Source organism: Stylophora pistillata, chromosome 2 (genome assembly GCF_964205215.1).
Source record: "Stylophora pistillata chromosome 2, jaStyPist1.2, whole genome shotgun sequence".
NCBI classification, from domain to species: Eukaryota; Metazoa; Cnidaria; class Anthozoa; order Scleractinia; family Pocilloporidae; genus Stylophora; species Stylophora pistillata.
This window is the reverse complement of record NC_142520.1, coordinates 36,542,378-36,554,698: the sequence shown is the minus strand read 5'-3', so window position 1 is coordinate 36,554,698 and position 12,321 is coordinate 36,542,378. Positions and strand designations below refer to the sequence as shown.

Sequence of the window (12,321 nt, the reverse complement as noted above, 5' to 3'; positions counted from 1 at the left end):
ATTTAAGGAGAAAATCGGCATTTTATGCTGAAATTTCACTTCTGGTGAAAACAATAGAGAGAGGTTGTGACGTAAGCGGGGGAACTAAAATATTGCGCAACACAGATTTCACAGTAGCTTTGGTATGGCAGCTCGTTCAAGTAGCAGTAGTTCGGACGATGTTTTGTCAGGGGGAAGCTACTCGAATGCCTTAAACTTATATGACAGCGATGGGGATAACTCAGAACCTTTAGGATAGTCTGCGCCACGTTCTTATCAATATGAGCCGCACGAAACGATCCACCGAAACGATCCGCACGAAGACAGCACAGAACCGGTTGACAGCGATGCCGATCGTCTCGGAAACACAGACTGGTATTTAATTCATTGTGTAATTTATTTGTTTTTGACATGAAAACTTAATAAGGCAAGTTTCCAATCTAAAAGAATGCAAAAGAAGTTTTTTAACATGAGCGTTCGTGGGTGTTTTATATAAAATTCTCAAAGGTGCGAGTGTGGAGCTTGTCAGCCAATGCCGACAACACATGAAAGTGTTTGTTGTGCGGAAATCGGGCAAGTGTGGCAAAAGGTGGAGGAACAAAGGCCTGAAACCCAAATGAGTTGTATTACTGAGTATCCAGGTTTTCACTCAACCTGCCTCGATGTCTGGGTGCTGGAGACGGCCTATTAAACGTACAGGTAGCAATACGGCGCACATCCAAAACGAGTAAGAGAAATGTTTTATTTTAATCTGTTTTTGAGATCGATTTGCTGGAGTTTTTGGTGCTATTGATTAAATAACACAGTGCTAGAGCTAGTTATTTTTCGCTCTCCTGGGAGGGAATTTCGCTACATTGCCTACAGACAGCTGGCTCGCTGGTGCTGAGGTTATCTCGGCAAAAATGTCAGGGTCGCTCTGCCATCTAGTGCGGTAAATAAAATCGAAGCACTTTTCCAGATGATTTTGGAATTTCTTACACTGGATTAAAACCACCAAACCTTTGACAGAAACAAAGGCACATGTAAATGCAGATCATAATTATTCGTGTCCTACAGCACTAGTGGTTGTGCCTGTTTGATAGGAAATATTTATATAGTGCTTTCCTTCATCTCCGAAGTATTATTATTGATAAACAAGTTGTAACATAAATATTTGCGAGTGTGGCCTGTATATATATAATTATCGAACCTGTTTGTGATTGCATCGATTGGAAATATAGAAAAATAGTTTCGCAAGCTCAACTCTGAATCTTGTAATTTCTATTCAAAGTAAAAGATTTTTTTCGAATGACCTTTGATTACAACTTCACCACTGTGTAAACCATGACACAAATTCTCCTGCTACTTCTTTGCAGGGTTTCTCAAAGAAAGCAGCAAGCGGGGCTGGCAAAGATTCTCTACGAAGATTTCTTTTGACAGATTTTTGTCTCACCCACACTCGCCGTAGATGATCGTGGAATATTTAACCAACTAAATTCCAGATCGCATTGTATACCAACATCAACGAATTCTTTCTTGATACGTGTCTCGGTTTCCGGCAAAGGTTCAAACAGGTCAGTGTCTTTTTTGGGCTCATCACTGGCTCCCGAACAACTGGCTTCCCCATAATATTTTAACAGCTGAGAAAGAAAAGTGTTTTTAGAGAACCTAAAATCTGGAGGTTTCCGCGTAAATCAGTTCGGTACTTATCCTGTTAACTTCCAACTTTTGAAGAGCTCTACTTCTCCTCGTTCGTTTCTCAGTACGGTCAGTCACCTCTGGATCTTCGCTGTCTGCTGAATGCAAAGGTCGCTTTTTTACTTCGGAAGAATTTTTTTTCTGGTGGGGCCTGAATCGTCGGCACAGCAACAGGAAGAAGTAGCTTTTGCTAGCTTTTTAAGACCTATTTCGACCATATAGCTTTTCTCATAGCAATCGGGAGACAAATGACTGCTACAGAAAACAGAATGTTCGGACGGCTCGTCAAAATCGGCTCTTTTAACTTGAACATGCAAATTTAACCCATTGTTGCTTCAAATTTGCTTCTTTTGGAAATTTATGCATTGTAGACCCGGTTTTGTTTGAATTACTACAAAACTGGACGACACAATGCTTTACCATTACGAAAAATTTTAATATAATCAACCAAATTATAAGTAAATAAATCGTGACTAGACCGGCAAACAGGGGCTGCGAAGGAGACTTACACATATCTCACGCGATCGTAAAAGAAAGCTTTTGACCTCAGTACAGGAACGTTCCACCCGTGACGTCACAGGAAAGATGGCGCAATTCAAGATGGCGAATGTTTCGAATTTGGAAGAGCTTTTTCAAGGTGAAAATGGACTTTTGAGAAAAAATAATTACACATTTGAAGTACTTGATATATTTGCTAAACAGCTATGTGAAAAGAAAATGTACGAGTTGGGTTTACAGGCCCTTTAAATTAAAAAACACTTGTTAATTTTTCGAAGGCTTTGTTGTCTTTGAAAAATCTACTCGTGCCTATCAACACGAAAATGGAACCGGAAATCACGTTATTTCCTATGCTAATTGTACTTTTTTTCTTTCTGCAGCCGGACATGTTGGTCCTCCAGTTCCTTGCAACATAATTAAGCTTGTCGACGTCGAAGAGAAAGAATACTATGCTAAAGATGGTCAGGGAGAGGTAATATAGACGGACATAGCAACATTTTTAGTAAGATAAAAAAGATGATTGTTACAACAAAATCCATTTCTTTCAATTCGACTAAACTGCAATCCAATCATTTGGATTTCACTTTTCTAGATTTGTCTTTAAGGTCCCAACGTCTTCCAAGGCTATCCTCACGACCCTACGAAAACTGCTGAGACTATTGATGAGGATGGCTGGCTCCATACCAGTGACATTGCTGAATGGCTTCCGATAGGTGATTATTTGTATTTTTGTTTAATTTCGATCTCATTTGAGGTTTTAGAAATTCACATACGTGAAATCTCAGTTGCTGTATCCCCTTGCATAAGTAAAAAAATTGAAAGAACGGTGGAACCAAGAGGAATGTTCTAGACACCTCTTTTGCGAAGTAAGCAAGCTTTCAGTTGGATGATAATTGTGCATTTGAATGAGTCAAAGTCTATCTTGAATGCAACGAGGTAAGGTAACAACAACTAAACAGTAACGTCACAATGGTGTTGCGAATCATAAACGAGGACATAACGAATGACGAGTTTTTTTGAGTTTCTTTCATTATTATAAAAAATGATAACTCTATGTTAGCGTATCAAGTGCTTCATTGCCGCACCGATTAGGTCGCCGATTTGGGTATGATCAGATTGGGTATGATCATATTGCCGCATTAGGGTACGTATCGCGCATCAATCAAATCACAGCATTAGGTCAGCTTTGAACCAATCAGTGCGTCAGGGCATTGAGTCTCTTCATAGAAACTTGTCACGTATAACTTCATATAAACCTTTTTCATATGTATTTAAACACACACATAACCCACAACTCCTCTATTCGCTCTGACGAAGGGCTAACGCTCGAAAGGTCAGCTTTCAAACCACTTGGGGTGGCCAATTTACATTATTGACACAGTTAATGAAACCAAATTACATCGTCCCTCCTCTCAATCATGCCATAAAAGAAGTGTGGCACAAAGTCAACATTTCCGCACACTAAAAACGAAATCAATAAAGAACTGTTAAAATATAAAATGTCCTTCGTGTGCGCCTCGTCGCGATAACATCGGGGTTACAAAAGCTCCTTTACTTAAGGTCAAACATGAAGTTATCACTTAAGCGTTTGTTTCGTGAGGGCCAGTTTTGCAGACTCTGGAAAGATTTTGCGCAAAGCGCTGCTTAGTTCTAATGGCCATTGTTAATTATTGCTGTTGTTCCCTTAAGGTCACGTCGGGATTTACTTTACGCATCCAAGCGTTTGATTGACAGCAGCTGAAATCGACAAAGAGACTCTTGTATTCTCAAAGCTTTATCTGGTGACCAAGCACAACCGAGCAGTTCAAGATATGCAAATTATTATGCCGCCCGCTGATTAAATGGGCACTGCAAGTACATGTCGCGAAAGACAAATGCTTTCTGGGCGATGATTTGCAAAAAGCATCTGTGATCAATAATCTTGTTTTTGACATATAGCTGCTTTATTGGCCAAGGTCGAAAAGATCAGCAAGTTAAACTTCCTTTCTGTGTCGACCGCCCTGTTAGTATCCGTTTCTTTACGTTTTGAAGTTCTCATTGAGTTACATCTTGTGTTTTAAATGGCATTTTTCGGAACCAGTTACGTGTTTTCTTGCCATTATTGAGTAGGCCTTCCCCTATAAAATGATATTTTCCAATTTGCAGCCTAAATTTTTCAGTATAATCTTTTCCCAGAAAAAAATGTTACGTGAAACCAAATGATACTGTTGGTAAATTTTCCACGCGACTCTCACGTGCTTTGACGCCGTTTTCTACCAATCAAATTCGCCCAAAGCTAACTTGGACTTCACTCCATCACGTGTGATTTCCTTGATTTCCATGTAAACTACCAGTATTTGATCACGTCTTCTACATGTAGAAGGCAAAGTCCAGATTGGCAACTGCACCTCAACCCTCGTTAATGCCCGCTTAAAAGCCTTTAAAATATGATTTTTTTTTCTCCTCATTCATTGTGCCTTCTCTTAATCGAAAAACGTAGACCGTGGAGTATATTTGGTTAAGGTCTCCTAGAGATAAAATGGAATTTTTTTTTGGTTTCTGCGGTAAAACTAAAAGGCTCGAGCCGAAGCACCATATGAGCCAGCAAAGTCTCAATCGCAGCCGTTCTTTGGTCTCTTCACGCCACGGGCGAGAGAGTGCGTTGTGTGACGAGACCAAACGAGGACTGTAAAGGAGGCTAAGGTAAGCGTGACATCACATAGTATGGACAACAGTTATGCAGGATCACAAAATACCTATGTCTAAGTTTATTACATATAGATTAGAAGGGTATTTTATGCTCTCTATCGAACAGTATTTCTGTTGGAAACTTTGAAAGTCAATGCTCTTTTTCTTTTACAAAATCTAAAAAATTAGTCACTAAAAATGTCCTATCTCAACCCACCCATCCGAAACAAAACTCACGCATGTGTAATATAACGTGCCCATGTTTAAAGTTTGTTACTTCAGTTTATCTTGTACACTGTTTCTTCCCTTCTTCTGATTGACTTTTACTTCAATGTTTTGCACAATAAATTTTCCTTTTCTTTCCAATATGACGTTTTCATCAAAGTTTAGTCTCCGGGTTTCCTCTCTTTACTTTTATTTGTTACGGTTGATTACGCACTGATTTTGTATTTTCTCCGTTTGGTTGTTTTGTTTGTATCTCGCACATAATACGTTCCCTTCTCTGATTGAATTTTGCTTTTTCTCTTCTCCGTTTGATTTCCAAGTTAATATTTACCTCGTTGTTTTTACAATTTCCATTTGCTTTTTAAGTTGGAATCTAGCATTCTGGTCTTTTTTTTTTTCAGAATTCTTCCCGATTGTCTCCTTAATATCCTACGAAATGGCTGTTTGCATTCTTCTGTTTAACTATTGCGTTGGTATCTCGCGCAATATTTCCTCCTTAGTTTACCTCAACAATTTGCATACCGTTTCTCTTTTCTTCTCTGTTTGTTATAATTTTTTTTGGAGTATATTGTACTCCCTTCTTCTTTTAACTTTTAGATCATTATAAAGTATCTGACGCGCTTTTTGTTCCGTCCTCCGTTTTTTTGTTATGTTACCATCTCCTACACCTGCGAACAGTATTCACTCTTTGATGATGACGTTTGCATGCTACAGGAGAATTGAAAACCAGTTCAGGGTTGTGTAAATCAAATGATAATTTTAAGTCTTGACGAATCTTTGCCAACATTTTTACGTTATCAAACATTAAGCTAATTTCCTGCGTTTGATATACTTAACAGATCTAACGAATGAATTGCAGGTTTCATTATCATTTGCTTTCGATTTAACCGTGATTACAAAAGCATGCAAAAACGACTTCTTGACTCTAAAAAAAATCGAAAATGTCTACTCAAAGTAATACTAGTGTCCATTTAAAATCAATTTGCAGGTAGAAAAATCTTTGTGAAGGATCACTCGTTACTCTGTTCCTTTCTTTGCCTCTTTGTTATCCCCTTTGAGTTCTTCTTTCCTGGAAAAAAAAACAATTTACATTTGTCAATATAGTTCAACTTTAAAGCAGACGGAACAGACTTTTTGCCAAGAGAGTGACTTTCTTCATCGTCACTGGCTACGATTGTCCAAACTTTCCAAATTATTGTCGCACATTTCATGCTTGTTGCAAAAGTGACTTCAAAATTTTCATTTAATTCTTGCTATTGTTGATTTTTTTACAAAATGAAATTAACTTTATTTTAGTTAGCTTGAGTTTCTCAGATTATATTAATCGTCATAGCATTTAGCATCGTATCAACCTTGAGCAATTATTTCTGAATATTTTTCATACGAAAGGAAACTCTTTTTCAAGGCCAATTTTAGGAAGCGATTCATCAAATCTTCCGTTTCCGAGCACTAGTTAAAATCAAACAAACAACAAAAACTGACTATAATGTGATCAACTGAAAACGTTAAGTGTTAAAGGAAATTTGGCCTTATAATCCGACTTACCCTTTTTTCATAAAATCAAATGTCACGTTATCCCCCATCAGCACAAACGGAGCCCATTGGGAAGGTTCGGGGAAGCCATTGCTTCTCAACCATTGAACGGCCTGGTGAAGAGATTCACTGGCACTTTCTCCACGAACAAGGTGTTTATAGAAATGCTTCATGAGGTTCGCCGTTGCTTTGTCGTCTATAGCCCACGATGCTACCAACACTGAACGTGCACCGGATGCTAAGAATGCTCGAGCGATTCCAATAACTCCTTCCTTTTTAACCAATCCACGCCCACTGTGACAACAGCTGAGTTCAACCAGTTTAGCTCGCACTTGAATTCCTTGAATGTCGGACATAGTCAGGAGGTAGTCTTTCTCTTTTGGAATACTGTTGGCAGCACTTTGTGGGGAGATGGCAATCTCTCCTCTTTCGGCATTTCCATGTGCGGCAAGATGTATCAGACTCACTGAGGATATTGCTTGAAGTACCGCCTGCTTTGTTGCGCGCCCTCCCAACAAAGGCTCAACGCCCAGCAGTTCACCAACCATCCTTGCTTCCTTGTTTGCACAGAACAATGGTGTAATGTCGAGGAGACGCCCATTGTAATGCACTTCGCCAACCGTAGGATCACCCACTATCAGTGCACCAGTCTGACAGTGATAGTCCACTGGACATTCTTGAATGTGTTGGAGGGTCGTCAGGGAAGGGACAATGCGTAGTCTGTACCTCTCCGACAAATACTTTCCGGAAGGTTCATCACGCAAGGCAGCAAATGGGACTCGGTACGAAAAACGATCAGGGACAATGATTATTTCAGGCTCTGTAAGTAAATGTGCCGCAGGTGCGACGATCCATTCGTAGCACAAATGATGAATTCTTTCGGTATCTTTGGTTTGTTCACCTCGTAAATTTGTTCGGCTGCTTCCACGAGGAGATATCGTCACGTTGTCATCTAAAGATCGATCCTCACAGTTGGCTGTGGGTAAAACGCCGAACCAAACGGCGCTCTTTTTAAAAATTCCTTCCACATCGCAAACTTGCTCAGCATCAAGAGTTTTTAGTTCTACTTCGTCTGATTTTCGAAAGAAAGTGTCTCCATTTGCTTTCAATACCCAGAGAAAAACTTGCCGCTCTCTGTACGAAACATACAAAAAATCCGAGTTACTTTCTTTTTCCACGATTTTTTTAATCCCGAACCATGAGTGTGGATTAGCTGAGATGTGGCTTTCTACGGAATACTTGTCTGCTATTAATTCTGCGAGGACTCTTGCTCGTCCCAGTTCCTCTGCATAGAGAGCATCTCGAAAATTTCCAGTAACGCAAAGCAAGTCAGTGAGTAGCTGGTAGGGAAAAGCACCGTGTGCCTCGAACTGAGACATTTTAAATTCACTGTTTCCTTTCAGAAAAGTTCTCATTTGGTCGTATTTTCTAATACAAAGAATGAGATAATCCATTGCCTCCGCAACTTCTGAATGCGATAGCTTTAACTTTGCAATATGGAGAAGGCTGGTGAACTCCATCATTTTGTCTCCAATTTGACTGCTTATAGAAAAAGCTTTCTTAAAACAATCTTCTGCCTTGCCGCATTCACCAAGCGAATGGTATGCTTGGCCAACCTCTTTGTAAATTATTGCTTCATCCCTACGGCCATTTTCTCTGTTGATGGTCAGCGCCTTCTCACAATGTTCTTTTGCTTTCTGAAAGTCATTCACAGAAGCAAAAACAACTGCCAAACTTGAAGTAGCGAGAGCTTCCAATATTCTGTCACCAATTGCAATACTGACGCCGACTGCTTTGTCCAAATATTGTTTCGCGTCCCAATTTTTTCCATCGCCAAAATAATGACATCCCAGGGAGTAGTATTCTTTACCTTGTTCTTCTCTGTCGCCAATTTCTGTGGCAATGGCAAGTGCTTTCTCTGCATGCTCTTTAGCCTTCTGATATTCGCCAAGGGATGAAAACACAATTCCGAGATTCCCGTTAGCTCTTCCTTCTGCTTCTCTGTCACAAATTTCTATCGCGATGGCAAGTCCTTTCTCGTGATATTCTTTAGCCTCATGATATTCGCCAATGGAATAGGATACACGTGCGAGGTTACTGTTCATTCTACCTTCTTCTTTTCTATCGCCAATTTCTATCGCGATGGCAAGTGCTTTCTCTTCATATTCTTTAGCCTTTTCATATTCGCCAAGGGAATGGAACACAGCTCCGAGGTCCTCGTTCATTCTTCTTTCTTGTTCTCTGTCGCCAATTTCTATCGCGATGGCAAGTGCTTTTTCTTTATGTTCCTTGGCCTTCTGATATTCGCCAAGGGAATAAAACACAGATCCAAGACTCCCGTTTGTTCTTCCTTTTTCTTCTCTGTCACCAATTTCCATCGCGATGGCAAGTGCTTTCTCTTCATATTCTTTAGCCTTCTGATATTCGTAAAGGGTATAGAACACAGATCCGAGGTCCCTGTTCATTCTTCCCTCTTCTTTTCTGTCGCCAATCTCTATCGCGATGGCAAGTGCTTTCTCGTCATATTCTTTAACCTTTTCATATTCGCAAAGGGAATTGAACACAGATCCGAGGTTCCTGTTTATTCTTCCTTCTACTTGTCTGTCGCCAAATTCTATCGCAATGGCAAGAGCTTTATCTAGATATTCTTTAGCCTTTTTATAATCGCCAAGGGAGTTAAACAAAGATCCAAGTTTCCCATTTATTCTTTCTTCTTCTTGTCTGTCGCCAATTTCTATCGCGATGGCAAGTGCTTTCTCTTGATTTTCTTTAGCCATCTGACATTCGTCAAGGGAATGAAACACAGCTTCGAGTTGCTCGTACGTTCTTCCTTCTCCTCGTCTGTCACCAATTTCTATCGCGATGGCAAGTGCTTTCGCGTGATATTCTTTAGCCTTCTGATATTCGCCAAGGGAATAAAAAAAAGATCCGAGGTCCCGGTTCACTCTTCCTTCTTCTTGTCTGCCGCCACTTTCTATCGCGGTGACAAGTGCTTTCTCCTCATATTCTTTAGCCTTCTGAGACTCGCCAAGGGAAGAAAACAGACCTCCAAGGCCTTTATAAATTTCTCCTTCTCCATGTCTGTCGCCAATTTCTAACGCGATGGCAAGTGCTTTCATGTAATATTCTTTAGCCTTCTGATATTCGCCAAAGGAACTAAACACAGATCCTAAGCCTTTGCATGCTGCTCCTTCTCCACATTTTTCGCCAATTTCTATTGCGATGGCAAGCGCTTTCATGTAATATTCTTTAGCCTTCTGATATTCGCAAAGGTGAAGAAACACACTCCCGAGGCTCGTGTTTATTGTTCCTTCTCCTTGTCTGTCGTCAGTCTCTATCGTGATGGCAAGTGCTTTCTCTTGATATTCTTTAGCCTTCTGATATTCGCCAAGGGAAAGAAACAGATCTCCGAGGCCCCCGTATGTTCTTCCTTCTGTATGTCTGTCGCTAATTTCTAACGCGATGGCAAGTGCTTTCAGGTAATATTCTTTAGCCTTCTGATATTCACCAAAGGAACTAAACACAGCTCCTAAGCTCTCGTATGCTGCTCCTTCTCCACGTTTGTCGCCAATTTCAATTGCGATGGCAAGTGCTTTCTTGTCATATTCTTTAGCCTTTGGATATTCGCGAAGGGAATAGAACACAGATCCTAAGTTCCCGTTTATTCTTCCTTCTTCTCGTCTGTCGCCAATTTCTATCGCGATGGCAAGTGCTTTCTCGTGATATTCTTTAGCCTTCTGATATTCGCCAAGGAGAGAAAGCACAGTTCCATGGTTCCTATTTATTCTTCCTTCTTGTTGTCTGTCGCCAACTTCTATCGCGATGGCAAGTGCTTTCTCTTGATATTCTTTAGCCTTCTGATATTCGCCAAGAGAATAGAACACAGATCCGAGGTCCGAGTTTATTCTTCCTTCACTTTTTCTGTCGCCAATTTCTATCGCGATGGCAAGTGCTTTCTCTTTATATTCTTTAGTCTTCTGATATTCGCAAAGGGAATAAAACATAGACCTGAGGGTCCCGTTTATTCTTCCTTCTTCTTGTCTGTCGCCAATTTCTATCGCGATGGCAAGTGCTTTCTCGTGATATTCTTTAGCCTTCTGATATTCGCCAAGGAGAGAAAGCACAGTTCCATGGTTCCCATTTATTCTTCCTTCTTGTTGTCTGTCGCCAACTTCTATCGCGATGGCAAGTGCTTTCTCTTGATATTCTTTAGCCTTCTGATATTCGCCAAGAGAATAGAACACAGATCCGAGGTCCGAGTTTATTCTTCCTTCACTTTTTCTGTCGCCAATTTCTATCGCGATGGCAAGTGCTTTCTCTTTATATTCTTTAGTCTTCTGATATTCGCAAAGGGAATAAAACATAGACGCGAGGGTCCCGTTTATTTTTCCTTCTTCTTGTCTGTCGCCAATTTCTATCGCGATGGCAAGTGCTTTCTGGTAGTATTTCTTTGCATTCTGCATTTCACTGAGGCTGAAGCATACATCCCCAAGTCTATTGTGAGCCACTAGTTCTCTACTCTTGCAGCATATCATCTGCATGATGGTGAGTAGGCTTTTGAAGAGTTGCTTTGCTTCTACAAACCGTCTCTGTGCTTCATATTTGTCACCAAGTTGTATGGTTAGTCTTCCAACGAGGTAGAACTTGCAAAGAAGCTTCTTGGCATTTCTTTCTGCACATTTGATACAAGCCGAGATGGCGTAGTACGCATTGAATAATGCATCGGAGATATCAAGGTGAATACCAGAATCAAGGTTTTGAAGTAGAATCGCACATTCATTGCATAGCTTGGTCGCTTGTGGGCCACGATCAGTGTTGAGAAGAAATATGGTGACATCTAAACCTATGTGGACTGATTTTAGGATTTCTGATGCGTCACTCATTACGATTCTTTCCTGTTTTTTGTCGTGGTAAAGAATAAAAAAAAAGAAGAAAACTTAAAAACTGTAAAAATGAAAACTGACATGTGTTGGAGTCCTTAAGCTTTTTTAGGGAGGTGGTTGTTTTCTTCCTTTTTCACTCTTTTATTCAATCCAATCCCAAGTCAATGAGTTGGGTTGAATTCAGATACTCGTGTAGCAGATTTGAACACAGCTATCAAGAGAGTTTTACCAATAAAAAAGAGGTTAATTTACGAATCGTGTTATATTTGCATTAAACTTACAGTACTGTGCAAAAGTAATGCAAACGATCATCGTCGAATATCGCGTTTTGTTCTTTGTTCACCGTTTATTTTATCGACACCTCACAACGATAAATCGACGAGATATCGGAGGTTTTGGCGATATCTTGTTCTGACGATAAATCGTTCCAACGGTATATTGTTCCGGCGATCTATCGCTACAACGTATACATCATATAGCGTGTGGAACATCATCACGATATATCGCTTCGGTGAAATATCTCTTCAGCGATTTATCGTTGAGCCAGGGTTGAGTTATTGTAATATGCATTCTAGCGATATTTCGTCTCTTAGCAGTATCTTTAATTATTTAAACTCGGTAAAAATCTTAAGTAAAAACAATAGCTATCGAAATACAAACAATATAAAATTGGATAAAAACCATCAATATACTGTTTTATAAGATTGCCGAGTGAGAATCTAATGACTCAAATACACAATTAATTCACTTTTTAAATTCACCCATTAATCTGATTTCTCTGACATTCTCAGGTAACGAGTTCCACAAAAAGGTACTACTGTAACTAAGACTAAGCTTTCAGAAATTAGCACATGGCCTT

General features: G+C 39.9%; 1 protein-coding gene and 1 pseudogene across 1 annotated transcript; one reads left to right on the top strand and one right to left on the bottom strand.

Annotated features, from left to right (window-relative positions):
* The first annotated feature begins 124 nt into the window (after positions 1–124).
* LOC148739308 (uncharacterized) lies at positions 125–984 on the top strand (annotated as a pseudogene).
* A 3,915-nt stretch (positions 985–4,899) lies between these two features.
* On the bottom strand, positions 4,900–11,089 carry LOC111347528 (uncharacterized). Its single transcript, XM_088747453.1, has 2 exons — positions 6,592–11,089; positions 4,900–6,115 (listed from the first exon to the last, which is right to left on the bottom strand). Exons 1-2 carry the CDS (start codon positions 11,040–11,042, stop codon positions 6,064–6,066), a joined length of 4,503 nt encoding a protein of 1,500 aa, XP_088603579.1. The 5' UTR covers positions 11,043–11,089; the 3' UTR covers positions 4,900–6,063.
* Between the last annotated feature and the right edge of the window lie 1,232 nt (positions 11,090–12,321).

Bases quoted from the DNA above. Each gene is read 5' to 3' on its own strand.
- LOC111347528 (XM_088747453.1), bottom strand. From the start codon at position 11,042: ATGCAGAATGCAAAGAAATACTACCAGAAAGCACTTGCCATCGCGATA. The intron at 6,116-6,591 runs GTAAGTCGGATT...TTTTTTTTCCAG, and splicing joins TTTGATTTTATGAAAAAAGG to GAAAGAAGAACTCAAAGGGG.